The sequence below is a fragment of the Nannobrachium achirus genome (genome assembly GCF_963921795.1).
Source record: "Nannobrachium achirus genome assembly, chromosome: 14".
In the NCBI taxonomy this organism is placed as follows: domain Eukaryota; kingdom Metazoa; phylum Chordata; class Actinopteri; order Myctophiformes; family Myctophidae; genus Nannobrachium; species Nannobrachium achirus.
The window spans coordinates 30,210,769-30,227,780 of record NC_137821.1 but is presented as its reverse complement, the minus strand read 5'-3'; the positions used below and the strand labels follow the sequence as shown (position 1 = coordinate 30,227,780).

The 17,012-nt window shown below is 43.1% G+C and overlaps 2 protein-coding genes across 2 annotated transcripts in view; both read right to left on the bottom strand.

The window, feature by feature from the left end:
• Positions 1-5,995, bottom strand: part of rgs12a (regulator of G protein signaling 12a) — a gene marked incomplete at both ends in the record, with an annotated part of 53,750 nt that extends 47,755 nt beyond the window's left edge. The window contains 3 exon segments of the mRNA XM_080741203.1: positions 2,857-2,958; positions 4,213-4,221; positions 4,223-5,995. Coding sequence (XP_080597329.1) covers positions 2,857-2,958; positions 4,213-4,221; positions 4,223-5,995 — 1,884 coding nt within the window.
• Positions 5,996-7,966: 1,971 nt separating this feature from the next.
• Positions 7,967-12,067, bottom strand: msantd1 (Myb/SANT-like DNA-binding domain containing 1). Its single transcript, XM_080741210.1, has 5 exons — positions 11,461-12,067; positions 11,056-11,333; positions 10,037-10,186; positions 9,314-9,693; positions 7,967-8,935 (listed from the first exon to the last, which is right to left on the bottom strand). Exons 1-4 carry the CDS (start codon positions 11,716-11,718, stop codon positions 9,543-9,545), a joined length of 837 nt encoding a protein of 278 aa, XP_080597336.1. The 5' UTR covers positions 11,719-12,067; the 3' UTR covers positions 7,967-8,935; positions 9,314-9,542.
• Between the last annotated feature and the right edge of the window lie 4,945 nt (positions 12,068-17,012).

Below are 17,012 nucleotides of genomic sequence, written 5' to 3'. Positions count from 1 at the left end.
AAATCGGGGACAATCCCGGCCAAACCGAGGCGTATTGTCACCATATCCAAGACCCCGGCCGGTGCAGTGCAGCGGGGGCTCTAGAAAATACAGTCAGAATAGTTTGCCAAGGGTGTCGTGTCGTTCCTCAGAGGTTTCTATGTTTGCACATACAGTGTCATCTGCCGAGCTCTCCCAAGAGGAGGCAGCGAGCCTGTGATGAGAGGGGATGCGGGGGCAGAACGAGCATCAGCGCTCTGACAAGCTCTGTGCAGAAATAAAAGAGGGCAACACAAAGTGTCACATTCTTCAATGTGACCAAACATAAGGGGATCTGACAACAAAAGGCTCTGTGCGCAACATCAAGCACGCTCCTGTCGCATCAGCAGCGCCGCAGCAATGACAGAGAAAACGAACTTGCATAAAACACACACCAATACTACACAGAATCACGTGGTAGAGTTTCTTCCTCTGTTGAAGCAGAAAACAAAACAAACACAAACACAAACAAAGCGACAATTTGAGATTGTATAGCTCTGGCTTGGCATGTAAGCTGCAGAGTTAACTGTGTGTCACAGCCTTCATAATGTGGAGGGAAAATAACAAGCTGGCTGTTTTAGACACACACCACTGGCCATGTAACACCACAGGACACATGCGTTTTCTTCTTGGCTTCCCTTCGTTCCCTATATCAGGCAGTGAGGCCACATCCTGGGGTTATCCGCAGGCCAGGGGTCTGGCTGGTGGACCCTAAACACGTCCCACGGTATCCTTGTGAGTCCAGATGCTCACGTTTACCGGGAGCTTATCATCACACTTCTCTGATACAGACAAACTTGATGAGAGAAGTGAAAAAGACCCTTCACCACAATACAAAAGTGAGAGAGTGCAATCTGTACATGGCAAAGGCTGCAAATTGACCTGTTTCTGCGAGCAGCGATTTTAGACAAGTCTCATTTGTGTGTTTCTGTGTGTTCAGGAGTGGTCCATGCTGGCAAAGTAACTAACACATAAATGAAATACATACACCCACAATCAATGTTATTACCTTTGTGAAGCAGGTCTAATATTTGCACCATTCCTTTATATGCTTATAACGATATTACACTGCTAGCGCAACTCTTCATAAACCACAAAACCTGTGCCATGAGTCATTACCTGCTAATGTTATCGATCTTGGTCTGAGAGAATTTTAAACGATGTACATTTTTCGGATCTCTGGCTGTGAACCCAAGGTGAAGCTCAGCCCTTGAAATAAGAGTCGGGAAGGGGAGGGGTGGATACTGATAGGTGAGGGCCTAATGGCCTTTGGGCAACCATAAAACACTCGCTGCCACATTATTACCTGAAATGTATAGGACTACCACGACTTGTGAAGGGGTAAATTATGGCTTTATTTGGATACGGTTTGAGTAGCTATAGGGGTTCTACACACAATGAGAAGCATGAGTCTGGTGGTACTTTGATGCCATCAAACAAGTGTCCAAAAATAACGGAGGATAAAAACATTGGAAAGCTTCATTTGTGGCCTCAAGACCCTTCTTTTCATGGTAAAAGGGTCAGGACAATTCATAAGTCTTCTGTTTGACATTAAAAACCGGAGCATTGCTCACAATGCAACTTATCTAAATTATTTAATGGTAACCATCAAGGAGCAGGCTTTGTTTTTTTTATGCCTAAAACAAACATTTTCATTTTAAGATCAACTAAATCTTAAAAACTATTTGAACCAGAATAAACAAGACAAGATAAATTGCTCAGATTACAAAGCATTCCAGCATCCGAACCCATGTAATCTTTGTCAATGTGAGGGTAAATGTCACCACATGAATCATCATAATCACGGATGTTTAATGTTCAACCATAAATGCAAACTGTATAGCTCAATCCATGGACAGAAATAATAAACAAATATAGCAGCAAGCTGCAATTATGGATGCCAACTCAAGCAGAGTGATGGATGGACGGATGGACAGACAGATCACGGTCTGATGATAAGGACTGCCGTTAAAAAAAACAATGGACATATGTTTGGTTTTCACAGCAAGATTGGCAATATGACTATATGCATAGTATGAAACAAGATGGGCTTCTGACAGTGTAACTGACAGTGACTGACTTCCCTGTGCATCTCATATCAAGATACTATTTATTGATCTTATGTGGTTTTTGAGATTATGAATTCATGAAATGTGAAATAATATTCACACAAAATTGTCCAACATTCCCAACATTGTAAAGACTTTTTAAAAGCAACAATTGACATGGATGTCTTGCCTTCAGTCTTTCTCTTTGTGTGTGTGTTCTTATGATGTGAGAGAGAAATAGAGAGAGAGAGAGAGAGAGAGAGAGAGAGAGAGAGAGAGAGAGAGAGAGAGCGAGAGAGAGCGAGAGAGAGAGAATAATAGAGGGGCCACTAATATGAGAGAATGTGAGCATGTAATTCAGTCACTCAGCACAGCAGTGCTCATTAGCAAGGCCAAACAAACAGGGCCATGCCTCTGGCCCACACAAAGACCACTTTGTGAGCCACCCCTTGCCGCAAGTGTGGCACCGACTACAGAATTCAAGGCAACGGAAATGAAAGGTTAGTAAAGTGCTGAGAGTGGAACAGAACAAGAAGGGGGGATGCTTGGGCCAAATGTCCAAATTTGTCAAACTGAATTTGAGCTAAACTGATACATCGTCCACACTGATAAATCAGCCATTATTATCGGCATTCGTGTAACTGATGTTTTTAACCTTCCCTGTCTTGGGCACGTCATTGTAAAGCATTTTCCAAAAATAGCAGATCTACAAGTTTACAATGCATTGTGTTGTGAACAACAGAACAATAGGTCCTTTAAATCTCTGTCGAGTTAAAGACACTGTACCTACCTCAAGGTCGTCCAATGATCGCGCTAGGCTGAGACGCTTAGAGGAACGGCGCCCACTCCGCCCAGAGGCGTGGCTAGCGCCCACGCCCCAAAACCTGGAGCCCTGTTGGAGATTCCAGAGAGAAAAGTGTTGTTGAGAGGATTGATCCAGATGTGTTCAACCTGTACTACATGCATTATTATTAGATAGATATACATTTTTGGTAGTGCTCCATGAGTATACCCACAATGCATTGCACAAAAAGGTTAGGTAAGAGATGGTTACGTTTAGTTGGGAGGTTGGTGTTGTTAGGTCAAAAGGGTTATTAGCCAATGAGATTGCATGATGTCAAACTCACACATTTTGGGGCGTGTAGGGGTGGGGGGAGGAGGCGCAAAGATGGTGCAAAAGTGAAAAACGTATTTGATACCAAGGGCCCTATTTGGTCGGTGCCTTACCCCTTATCCATAAACTTCTTTAGAGAAGAAGAAAAAAGGAAAAATATACAATTTATATACACTTTATGTTTTTCTCCACAGCACACCACAAGGCTGGGATGGTTATCTTTTACTTCACAATCCCTAACATCTTTATAATTATGATGAAGAATCTAAGCCTAATGTTTTCAGCAAGAATAAAGAATAGAACATAATTATCACTGCATCACATGGGCTAGACCCAGTAATTAGCTCAGCATCCTGTGCAAGATTGTCACCGTTATAGATGAGCACATGCTGGGGACATACTCATGACTCATTCTTACTTATATGAACACAGGCAGCAGATTGTTTCCAATACGCCTGAACAGAGACTGAGATGACGCCAACTAATTACAAATATTCCACTCATGTGATTTCAACAACAAATAAATGTTAGAATAGAAGGTCAACTGTACTAAGAATGTATACATAAAAATAAACATTTGTATGCATTTCAGCTTAAACAGACGTAATAAGAAAGCTATTCTACAGACATTTTCCAAATCTATAAGAGACACTGTCATCCATCTGATAGAGAAAGCTACCATTTGGCATTTCTCAGACAGAGATGAATTTTATCAGCACTAGATAGCAACACAGGGACATCTTGTGGTCATTGTAGAGAACAACACTCTCCTATATGAAAATGGCATCACTGACATACAACAGGTGCCTTCTGATCTCACTGAATGTTGAAATGGCAGTATTGTGTTTCATATAGGTGTCCCCAAAAACAAGCCTTAATACCCTTTTCACGGTCTGGAAACTCAAAACCCAGTGACCATAAATACTTCCTGCGGCAGAACATTAAAGTGAACTGAAGCACAGAAACAGATGTTCTATTCTCAGAGTGGCCAGGATAACAGTGAAAATGGTATGTATAAAAATAGTTGAGTACTGACTTTGTTATTGTGCAACTTTCCACTCTGTTCTCCTTGGAATCTGTTGGTCCATTCTTCTCTGGAACGAAACATTAAAGATTCTGCTGACCGGTATCGATCCGAAGGGATCTGGCTCATGGCCGGTGGTAGGACACTAGTGCAAGAACTGGACCAGTTGGTACTGGATACTCCTAGAGAATCTGCATCTCCGTTGCGGCCTCTAGGCCGCTTTGCCTTAGAGAACCACTTCTGGCTATTTCTTAGAGGCCCTCCCAAGAAGTTCTGCTTTTTACCCAAAGGTGGAGGTGGTGGCGGGGGCTTGAATTGAAACTCAAGCCTGGGTGGGGGGCCTCCATAGAGGCTTGTCAGTGAGTCTGGGCCGGGTAAAGACTCTGAAAGGGAATGTGTGCTGATACTGCCCTTGGGATTAATAGCAAAGATTTGTCCATCCTGGCCAAGGATTGCCGGGCCAAGGTCTTCAGTCAGAGGATAATCCCATGGGCAGCTGGGGAGGTGCCCCCCAGGTTGGGGTCTTGGGGCAGTAGGGAAATCCCTGTCAGCTCTCTCCTCAGGGGGGGAGGAGTTGCCAATCCCGCTGTCTACATTGCTGCTGGCACTGCCCTGCTTGCCACTGCCGTTCTCCTCTGCCTGCTGGTGGGCTTCAACGTCAAGCTTGACTCTGAGCCTCTCCACAGCCTCCCCCAAGTTGCTGTACAGGACAGACACGAAATGGAGGACATCCTGGGGCGTGTGGGGAAACTCCAGGCATCCCACGGCATCCGGGTCCGGGGTGCACTCAAAGCTGAAGCGCCCGGCAATGCCCAGGTGATCACCGTGTTTCGCCAACTCGGGGTCGATGTAGAAAACGTGACAGGACGTCCTCAGAGGGCCGTCCTCCGGCACACAGCCACCGGAGACATGCGCTGTGGTGACCAGGCAGAAGAAGCGGCTGTCCTCAGCGCACACTGCCCCCAGGACCAGGTTCTCAGCAGGGAGGGCAGCCAGAACTGCTCCTGCATCGTCACAGAGACGCACGCAGTCAAACATGATCTTCATTGTCACGAGGGTGTGAGTGTCCTGCTCGGTGCCCAACTGTCGTATCCGCTCACGGATGGCCTGTAAGCAGACCTCATCCGACTCTGCCGTATTCAAGGTCAGTTCTGTGGAGCTCAAGTAGCCCACCACCATGGTCATGTTCAGAATACTCCAATCTGGATTCAGCTCTTCCGGATCTGTGAAGAAAACAGAGTCTGTATCCTCCACCTGGACAGTTTCATCCTTTGACAGTTTGACTTCGGCGTTCCAGTTCCGCGACCAGTGGGACAGGTCAGGCTCGGACACTGGCCTCGGCTTGGCTTCCTTTCCGTGGCCCGAGTTAGAGGATGAGTGACCGGAATGGTCCGAAATGGTGCGGAAAAGTCCCACCTTCTGGAAAAGTCCATGTCTGTCACTGATTCCAAATTCTGCATTACTAAGGATGGTGTTATCCATCGTCTGGTCTTTAACTTGCACAGTCAACTGCAACAGCCCTTTGCAGGTGCCAATGAGCTGCACCACAGCCTCATGCGTTGCCGTGGACATGTCGGTTCCATTGACAGACATGATGTGATCGCCTTGTTTAAGTCCCACCTGCTCGGCGGGGCTCCCTTCTAGGATGCCACTCAACACGCAGGGCCCATGTCCCGAAATGGTAAAGCCATATCCTGTCCGACCACGGACGACCTCGACTGCCTTGAACTCGCCGGCGAGGTTTAAATCCAAACGCCTCCTTGCGCCCTCAGGCTGTCCCAGCATCCTCATCTTTGCCAGGGGCGTTTGCACAATTCCAGAGTGTGTTGGTGGGAACAGTAACACTTGAGTGTCTTCTCATTGCCAATGCAAATGCATTGTTGTCATCCTAAATGCATCACAGTAGAGACAAAGAGAGAAACAAGCTGCAGTTTAGAAACTTTAGAAAATCTGCCTTTCTGAGTTGTGTCATGATGATGTTTATTATTCAACATTAAAAAAACGTTTAAAAATAGATCTACAATCTGGGAGCTTGTAGAACAGCAATTATGTTCTCTTTATCATACAATAAATATATATAGGGCTTATGTGGTTAACTCCAATTCCTCTTACAGACATACCGGTAAAGGCGTAAATCCTTATTTACCCCAAGTCAAGCTACTGTGCTTTTGAAATAAATAAATAATGTGATTTAACAGAGAAGCACAAAGCCCCTCTGGCAGCTTGTAAATGAGGCCGCTGGTCCGTCCCTCTCAACCCACTCACTGCCCAAAACAGACCAGCTGGCCCCTCTAACCCAAGCCTACTCAAGAACACAAATCTCTGCTCCTCCCAAGACCTACTGTTTTCAGTTATGAACTTGTGTTGTGTTTAACCCTGTCATACACTGTCTGATAATTTCAATTACTTGTTGAATATTTAACATATTGGCATTAATTATTACAGGGCACAGGCTATAATATCAAGTGTAGCTACAATGAGTCCATTTAAAGTACAAATAATAATAAAAAAAAACACGGTTCGCGCAAGTAACTCGCGACGAACAACTAAGTTAAATAAAATCTCTGGAAATGTATGTTTACCTTCACGAGTTCGGTAAAGTCCCGGGAGAAGTCTTAATACTTTTTTCCCCCCAGTACAGTCACAACCGGGCTAAACCATAGGGCTGGACTGGTGCTAAAATATGTGCTTACAAGTTTAGCATTTAAAAATGTCCCCAGTGTCCGTAATGCTGTGGTCCATATGGCACTGCTGCACCTCCTCCACACTGCTGGGGTGACCCGTGGATTAATACAAAGCGTCTTTCATAGTAACCATGACACCTAACGTCTCCGGACCACGTGGTCTCCGCTGCTCGCCAATCAAACACGTGTGTCATATTCGATATTCAAACACGGAAAGCATTTCTATTGGTTGTGGTTAACCACACATGACAGGCAAAACATTGTCTGTTTACAATGACATGCACGACCCATGCACGCCTTTTGCGGTTAAATATAAACGAAACGTTGCCAGAGTTACATAATAGCCTACCAAGATCCTGACCGCTGGCAACCAACTGAAACATAACAATGAACCGGGGTAGGATCTGCACTTTAAGAACTATTCCCCAAATCCCAAACCGATAGGCTTGTGTTGAGGGTCAAAATAAATTACAAAATAGATTTCAATGGCAAATTAAATTCCAGTTAAACTATTAAGATACAAGGCTACAACCATATAACACTATATTACCTGCTATGTGTAGCCTATTTGCTCTATTCGATTCATTGTGCTCCCTTCCCATATGGTTGTCTTCCAGGCTGGGACAGTCACAGAGCTCAATGTTTAACAACGGTTTGGAAAAAAGACAATGGACTTTATTGGACCAAAGGGCTGCAACGGTCGCAACAGGGACACAATAGTCACATGATGCTGATGGATTTATTACACGTGCACAGTTTAAATAAACACAATGGAACAGTCAGTTTCACTTTATTCAATGCCAAGGTGAATAACATTAACTTTATACTTTAGGAATTCACATGTGGCATGGACAAAAATGTCTTGTTTGTGCATAAGGAAGGCGCTGCTTTGTTTCTCTTAAAGTCAATTGAGCATTCTTATAATCTGATAAACAGATTATTATAGGTGGTAATCAGCTTCCACTTTATCCTATTTCACTCATTCACTATATGAAGCTATATACATCACAGATCAGATATGCCTACATTATTGGTTTAAGGCCAAAATGATTGTTGAATTCAGAAAATGATTTACTTCAACACAGGACTTCAGTAATATTCCAGGCTTGGAGCGAAATGATATTAGGCCAATATAATGTATTTAATAAATGCTGGATGTCAAATCAATAATTGGAAAAGAGGTTGTAGACCTATGCAGTGAATTACAGAGTGCAAATGTAAACACTCTTTGGATTATTACACTGTTCACAATGAGCAAAGGATGCTGAAACATAGGCGATTAAGGCAAACCAATATAGGTTACAGTTACTTCAGCTCTGTGTATAATTTAAAAAAAGCAGCTCAGGTCTTTATAGATATGTGAATCAAGTGTAACAGCTTCTGCCATCGATGTGTGATGATTGTGTGATCATATGAATAGGAAAAGGATAGGCCCCTCAACTTTAGCCTACAGTGTAATCTTTATGGCCTATGACAGTCCAATGAGTGTAGTGAGCAACTGAATTGAAATTTATATCCAAATGAGTTTTATGTAATCAGTTCCTTTGCAGAATATTTCCATCATTACTAGAAAATAATTCTTGATGACACATTTTAGTTAATATTGAACTGTAGTTAATGGTCTCTTGTGACAGACTAGCCTAGCGCAGCTAGACAATCCACTCTTGTTAAAACGATTTGTATATACTGCAGTTAGTTAGCTGCATTAGTATATAGTCTGGCCAAGCCAGGCTAGTGACAGACAGCAATACTGAATGGTCATTAATTCAGAGTCATAGAGGATAATAATAGCAACTTATTTGAAAGCTTAAAATAGCTTAACCCTAACCCTCGGACCCAGTTGACTGTTCATTCAATGTCTGCCCCAAAATAGGTACACTAGGTCTCATGTGGTAAGAGGTATTCCGAATCACCAGAAATACTAATAGAAATACTAGAAATATACATACATAGGCCCTACACATGAATAGCAGCTTAGGTTGGGTAACTTGTGTTGATTTTACACTAACAGAGTTAACAGAGTTAAATTAACAGTCTAAGCCTAGTTCTTAGAGTAGAGTGGGGAAAGTCCTGTTCTGGCGAAGCCCGAACTGGCGAAGTGGGGATTTGTCTCCTACCGTAGCGATCTGGCGAATCGATTGTCCACGACACTGCAAGCGGCGCGAAGGCCAGCGGACCTTGGTCCTGCTCTTCGCCCCCGAGCGCCGCAGGCGCGAGTGGCCGCGAAGAGCGGGCCAGGGCCGCGCGGCCGGCGGAGCGCCGCGCGAGTTACGAAGCCGTGGTGAATGCAATCGTTATATTTATGCCCAGGCCGTAAGGCCTGGGCAAGCGCACGATAAACGCCCTGTCCAGAAGACGTTCGCCAGATCGCTACGGTATCGGACATTTCCCCACTTCGCCAGTTCGGGCTTCGCCTAAAAGGTACGTGCCCGTAGAGTGTGGAGAGATGGGTATGTTAGTGAGGGTTCCAAGTGGATATGTATCAACAAGCATTTGTCTGTCCCGCCTCACTCAACACACTCTGCACCGATCAGACATACATATCTAGGCCTAATAACACTGTATAACAAGTTTGAACATTAATCTCAAATTTGGATCAAACATATTCCACTTCTCGTGCAAGGGTGTTTTGGTCGAGGCCAGCCAGTGAGCCTTCAGCCCTTTCCAGTGTCTTTGACCCCACTCGGGGGTCCCCACGTTGTTGACGGTGCAGGGGGCGGCTGGATCATCTTCTCCAGGAGGTTCATCATGCGCTCCTGGAGCTGCAGACACTGGACTTGGAGGAGATTCTGCTGGTGCATGGCCCTGCGGATAGGCCTGTCACAATTATTACATAATCGTCTAATTCTTTTGTCACAATCGTTTCCATATGCTGTATTTACAGATCTACAAGCTCACAACACATCGCGATGCGTTGTAAGCTTGTAGATCGGCTATTTCCACTATCAATGTTCTTTTTAAAGTATAAAGTTGTCAATGTGTCAGCAATTTAGGTTTATGTGTCATATATCTGCCATGTGCAACTTCAAAGCCTACAAGCCAAACAGAAATGTAATTGTAAACGACAGAAACACAATTAAATCGTTATTAATCGCAATTATTTGAGTGACAATCGTCATGTAAAATGTCATAATCTTGACAGCCCTACCTGCGGACCTCCCGGCACGTCTCCTCCATAGCGTGGCTCACCCTCTTCTGCTCCTGCAGCATGGCCTGCATCACCTTCAGCTTCTTCCTCTTCAAGGACAGCTGTTTGATGCCAGAGGCACGCTTCCTCTTGGCTGGACTAGGGTGGGAGCTGTCAAGAGAATATTCTTTTACAGGGTGGCTCCTAGGAGGCGAGCGTTTGTCTGTGTGTCCACGGCTAGTTCCAAAAACCCACTGAGTGGACTAATGTCATAGAGTACGCAGACTCACTGACATCATAATGTTACGGACAGAACAGCCCATACAAGGAGATATGCATGTGTGTCGTGTTTGATACCATGTGAAGTGAGCACCGCTCAATTTATTTTTCTACTTTTTAGAAGGTCGGATTGAGCTGAAACTTTGCCTAAATGGAAGTGACTGATGTCACGGTACCGATGACTGATATCATAGTCTGAAGAAAAGCAGTGGGCTAAAAACGTCGCTCAGCCCACTCAGGTACTACAAAATAAATATTTCAAAATGGACCTGAATGGATAGTGTACGAACTTAATCTTTCTTTGTTTGACATCATCGACTAGCCACATCAGATGATTAGAGCCTGTCTTGTGGGGCACTATGTCAAAGTCAAACAGGCTTTTTAATATGAAGTCTCTCACAAACCTACAAGAACTAAGGACCGAATCTGACGCGGTTCCACAACCAATTAATTTATTGTTAAAACTGTTTAGTGATGATGGAGGAGCCCAACAATAATTGTCTAGGGATAAAGTGGCTTAAAATGTATAATCCTACTAGATAGAGTATGAATCTCACTACAAAATGTACCTAACTATCGGCCTACTTGTATTTCAACCATTAGGTGGATGTATGCCATGACTCAGAACCCAGAGTGGCACTGCCACCATTAACCTGTTATTATCAGTAACTAACAACAGTTTGTTTTTGTATGGGAGGGGTGGGGTCTATAATACACCCAGCCCCTCCCTCAAATCAAACAACAAATCTAGTGTCTAATACCTGGAGTCAAGCGTGTGCACGCTGTCCGAGCTCAACATGAAGTCATCATCCATTTCTTGTTTCATCTCCACCTCATCAGAGGAGCCTGTGTACTCCGGCATAAACCCCATCATGCCCTCTGCAGCAACATGGGAGGTAGAGGAGGAGCCAGCAGTGGAGGCCTGAAACTCAAAGGAGTTAACCATCCCATTCTCCATAGGCTTGGATAGAATCTTCTCGATAGGCTTGAAATACGGCCAGTCGGGTACCTCTCCACTCTCCCCGGAGGTGCATTTTAATTTCCTGTCAGAATAAGAAAGCTGTCACCAAAGGTTTATAAAAGTAAAAGCTGAGTCTTTGGAGTTAGAAATTACAGTATGCCCAAAATGCCACAATTCTGCATGAATTGTCAAATCCACCAAACACTTGCCTGTACTGGAAAGACATGTTTGTGATTTTCATCTTGATCTCTTCTTTGTGTCGCTGTTCTCCGGTCAGCTCAAAGAACCTCTGGGACATCTTCTCATACACCTTAGCGTTCCTCTTGCTCATTTTCAGGTCCACATGGTGCTCCTCCCACACGTAAAGTAGGGCCTTCATTTCGCTGTCGGTCCAATTCCGGGCCCGTCTGTGTTTTTCACTGTGGCCTGGCACTAGATAGCTGAAACTGTTCTCTGAAGCCATTTTGAAATGCTTTTCTGGCCCCTCTACTTGCTTTGCTAACAAAAATAGAAGGTTAGTGGTTGAGTTTGAAAGCCCTTTCCTGTGCTAAGGTCTCTGGGGCTCTGCAGGGAGAGACAGAGATCTCTGAAAACAGGCGTTGTGTGCACCCTCCCCCTCTGAGCTTAGCTGAAAGAGAACTCAAAATGGGGCCTACGGCAGGAGAGGGATCTGCTTAAAAGCTTTTAGTGTGGGTTTTCGTCACCATGATGTCAAGTTGCCCCGGCAACGGTGAAGCAGGCCCTCCATTTTCCCTCCCTCTCCCTCTCCTAGCCACTCCCATGTTCTCTCTGCCCCTCTCCCTCGCTCTGCACTGGCAGCTCAAAAAGCTTTTAAGCTGAAAGGCAACACATGTCAGTGCAAGAGATTGCTGTGAAAACTGGTTTGAAATATAACCCACAGGGGAGGGAGGGGGAGCTAAGCGAGAGAGCAGATTCTTGTTTCCTTGGCAACAGGACTTTGAGCCTGGCATTCAGCCAGGAAATTGCTCTCTTTAAAAGCTTTTAATAATAGACAAGCCCACTGAGAGAAGGATTTGCATCACAAGAACTATTCCCAAGTAGAGATAGATACACATAAATAACAAGCAGAAGCTTGGTGGGAGGGGACAAAATGTGGCCATATATCCTGCAGTGATTAACAATGGTATGTCCTGGAATGATATACATGGCCAAGGAGGCTGACTGACTATCTATCAGTGTTCTTTTGTTACCGTTGGTCAGTGACAAGGGGCTCTGCTGATTTGCCACTGGCTTTCTCCAACCGGTTGAGCACCCTTCCCCTCCCCCACTCCACCTGGCATCACAGGGGGCCGGATCTGGACTTTCAACATGTAAACATTAAGACCTAGCAGTAGCTTGTAGCTTGCCCTGTCTACTCTTTAGTCTATCATATGATAGAGCTATTGATATAGCTACTGCCCTCTCTCTCTTTCTCTCTCTCTCTCTCTCTCTCTCTCTCTCTCTCTCTCTCTCTCTCTCTCCCACACACACACACATGCACGCACGCGCGCACACACACACACACACACACACACACACACACACACACACACACACACACACACACACAAACAGCTGTGTAACATACAACATTGCAATCAGTTATAGCAGATACAATTAACTAGGCAAACAAATACAATACACAATTATGCAAATCTTGCTAAAAAAATATTTAAAGGTAGGTTTTCAAACTCTTTTTAGGTTTTTGTAATCTTTGGGAAGTATGTGTCTGATGTCTTGGCATAGTTGGCTGGTATTTAAAAAGTGCAGCTGTTTACATATTCTCTTGGGAGTCAGTGGCAAGGCTATGCTGTCTGACTCTGAAACATACTGTAGTCAAGGATTTCTTTAGTTTGGATCAGCCCCAGTGGTCTCAGGTATTCTGTCACTGTGTTTGCTGTTCAAGGCCAAATAGCATTCCAATTATATTATTAGCATGCCAGCTTTAAATTGATATATTGCTGCAAGCAGCAATAAAATGGCCAAGCAGGAAAAGCACAAGTGGGAAAAGAAATCAAAGAAATTCATTCACTTCAAAGCCACTTTGTCTAGAGTGAGTTTGAGAGAATTTCACAACTACCGTTGCAACGATCTCATATTTCTAGACAACACAGATGGAATGTAATATTCTAAATATGCTTACACTTATCACCGTGGTGACAATATGTGGTTGCTCTAGTCTAGTCTCAGTAGACTCCGACAGTGGATGTCAGTGTACCACATAATATGAAATAAGCTACACATTGTAGCGTTACCATTTCGTTTTTACATGTCAGGGTACTGTTTTTGTTTATGAAGACCGTATACAATACATATATGATAATACCAACAGGGACAGCTACTTTTCAGCTTGACCCAGCTAAAAGGTGGTCATATTTAGCACTCAGGGCCAGGGGAACAATTATTAAGCCCCTTTTCCACTGGCCCAACTCCACACCACTCCACACCACTAAAAAGTATCCACTCTAGAGTAGGTCTGAGCTAGGCCACACAGGGCCAAACACATCAAAAGCCCCTTTTCGACTGCAGTTTTAGCACCACACCACACCACACTACACCACACCACACCGCACCACATACAAATATCTACATTTTCCATTACAAAAAAGTACCCCTATCGGTAAGAAACAAATTGACCCTTTTAACTGTGATTATAAATCAATATAAATTTGTATTACAACTATCCTAATTATAATGCACTGTAATGGATTATAACTGTGATTATAATACATTATAAAGTATTAATGTATTACTATGATAATTAAAATACACTATAATAGATTATAATAGTGGTTATAACACAATAGAATCTATTATCATGTATTACAACTATATCCTGGTGGTCTAAATGAAAAGTCAGCGAGTGATCAGTCATTATGAAGTGTTTGGCCCTATTTGGCCTAGCTCAGACCTACTCTAGAGTGGATACTTTTTAGTACCCTGTTTAGTACCACTTTCACACCACTCTACCCAGGTCCTTGTAGTGGAAAACCTGGCACAAGTGGGCGGTGTGGTGTGGAGTGGTGTGGAGTTGGGCCAGTGGAAAATGGGCTATAATGACTGATCACTCACTGGCTTTTCATTTAGACCACCTGGATATAGTTTTAATACATGATAATAGATTCTATTGTGTTATAACCACTATTATAATCTATATTATAATTATCATAGTAATACATTAATACTTTATAATGTATTATAATCACAGTTATAATCCATTATAGTGCATTATAATTAGGATAGTTGTAATACAAATTGATTATGTATTATAATCACAGTTAAAAGGGTCAATTTGTTTCTTACCGATAGGGGTACTTTTGTGTAAAGGAAAATGTAGATATTTTTATGTGGTGCGGTGTGGTGTGGTGTGGTGTGGTGCTAAAACTGCAGTCGAAAAGGGGCTAGGGGTCAAGAGCACCATTCATGGACACCTCAAACCAGGGCCTGAGACTGGAATCGAACCCATGATGACCTTCATATTCACAGACTGCCACACTTCTTTAGACCATTGAAAGCCTTTTAGCCTGAGACCCAAAATAGAAATGTGATGTCTCCGAGGGAGCTAAATTAGCGCAAATAGCTGATCTACAAGCTCACAACACGTTGCTATCCGAAAAGTTGTGAGATTGTAGACCGGCTATTTTCACAACAAAGTATGTCATACATTGAAAATGGCGGAAGAATAATAAAAGGTACAGATACAATAGTGGCTCAAGCCCATGGCCACTAAATATCCAATTCGGGGTTCCTTTTGACGTCATAAAAAGCCCTTCTTTCCTTTGTGTCAGCCAGGTCTCTCATGTTTACAGCTTGGTTGAAGTTAACAGTGGTGCTGATGCTTAGGCTGAGGTATGTAAAGGTTTCCTCAGTCGTATCTAGACATAATTATCTCTGCCAGGCCGTTGCCTGCGTCCGTTGTGTCCTGACTACTGCGCCCCACAACTGACCCAGCCACAGCCCACAGACTAGCAGTATGGGGGGTCGCGCGGCCTGAAAAGGAAAAAGGTTGAGAACCACTGCTGTAGCCTACACAACAGTTTCATGGCACTAGTAGGCCTGTGAAATTCCAAACAGGTCAATGTTTGATATTTCAGCCACTAGCTGGCCCTCTAAATATTCTCCATATGTATTTCCTTCTCCTGAATGCATCTCTACATGTGCACATGTGTAATGTGATACTGGTAGTGATCTGTGACCCTTTTCCCCCTTCGTCTTTATTAGCGTTTGCCGCTGTCATCTTAACTCAGTTTTACCCTCATTAGACGCTTTACCCATCTGCTCTTCACAAACCTGACAGACGGCCACTCTTCATCATACCACACATAGGCAGCTTCTCCCAATCCATTACATCTGTCACTTGATTTAAGCCTATTCATTCCTTGTATATGGAATGACATGGACAAGGAATTGAAAGTTAATTTGAAAGGTTAATTTGTTTTTCCGCCATGGCATTCAGTGTTTGGGAATTAAATGAGTGTCCCCAAATAAGTGCGTGACTGTTACTGATACAGAAACAGTTGTAGCCTTTTGAGAGTTTTCAATCAGAAAGGGGAGGCCTGCTAGTTCAAGGGGTTGTTACTAAAGAAAAGGAAAACATTAGAAAATGTAAAATTATATTGGAATTCAATATACTGCATCTGCCTAAAAAACCTTAATGTCACATTGAAATGTATTATATAACATTACTCAAACCTAAGCCTAACATAAACCATATAATATCGTAAAAGAAAATATAAAAAGAACAACATTCCTTGACTGTTCAATGTTATGGCTGAATCCCCTTTAAGTATATGCTTACTTAGTTATCTACACAACATTTTCTCATCCATTAAAGTGGATGTAATCCAGATTACTAATCCAGGAGCCAGACTAATCTACAGAATCTACAGATAAACCAGCTATCCGCCTCACGTGTCTTGAATTCACTACTGTTAAGTAATCTGAGCTATAAAATTGGCTTATTTAAGAACACTTCATCTAACTAAGTAGAACTCATCTCAGAAACCCTTTGCAAAAATAGTTTGTTATTCTTCTATTATCTTGCATTCATGAGCTAAATTTGATAAAGCTGTGATAAAGTATCAAAGTTTAGGAGAAGCTGAATTTCAATGGCAGAATAGCAATTTTGATGAGACAACGATAAGCTTGAAATGTAGACCCACATTAAGAACATTTGAGGACATAAATGTCAATTTGAAATGGTAATCATGTTCAAACTGACTGTAGCTGAATGTCATAGATAATGTAATTATTTGTGATAGTTTGTTCCATTACTATTCTTCGGAGATTCTAGAGGGATATCCTAAAAATAGTTTGAATGAGCACATGCTGTGTAGCACACAACCAGACCCCCGCACCCCACAGATACACACTTACATACCGTACACAAAGAAGGCAAGTGACACCATTGTCAGTGCTCGTTTTTCATTGTAATAGTCCCACAGTACTTTATTTGCAAGTTGTTTGTACTTAAATACACATTCCTACATTCTGCTCTCATATTTGTTATCAATTCAAGTCTTCCTTTCAGTAGCAATTTTATACAAAGGTTTTTATCAACAGTCTGTACAAAGTGGTCATAAGCCTCAAAGTGCCATCCATCATACCGTAGCTGGACAGACACCATGAAGTGAAGCTCTCTGTCACAACACAAACAGTGCCATAACTCAAATGACATTTACCAAAAGACATAGCATTAATGCTATACTTGTACACCCATAACAATGATAGTCCAGAAACCAGCTGAAATTATTAGAT

Excerpts from the sequence above, each read along its gene's own strand:
- msantd1 (XM_080741210.1), bottom strand. The coding sequence starts at position 11,718 with ATGGCTTCAGAGAACAGTTTCAGCTATCTAGTGCCAGGCCACAGTGAA. Across the intron at positions 11,334-11,460 it reads TGTCTTTCCAGTACAGGCAA|TTAAAATGCACCTCCGGGGA; the intron begins GTGTTTGGTGGA and ends TCTGACAGGAAA. Across the intron at positions 10,187-11,055 it reads GTGCACACGCTTGACTCCAG|CTCCCACCCTAGTCCAGCCA; the intron begins GTATTAGACACT and ends TTCTCTTGACAG.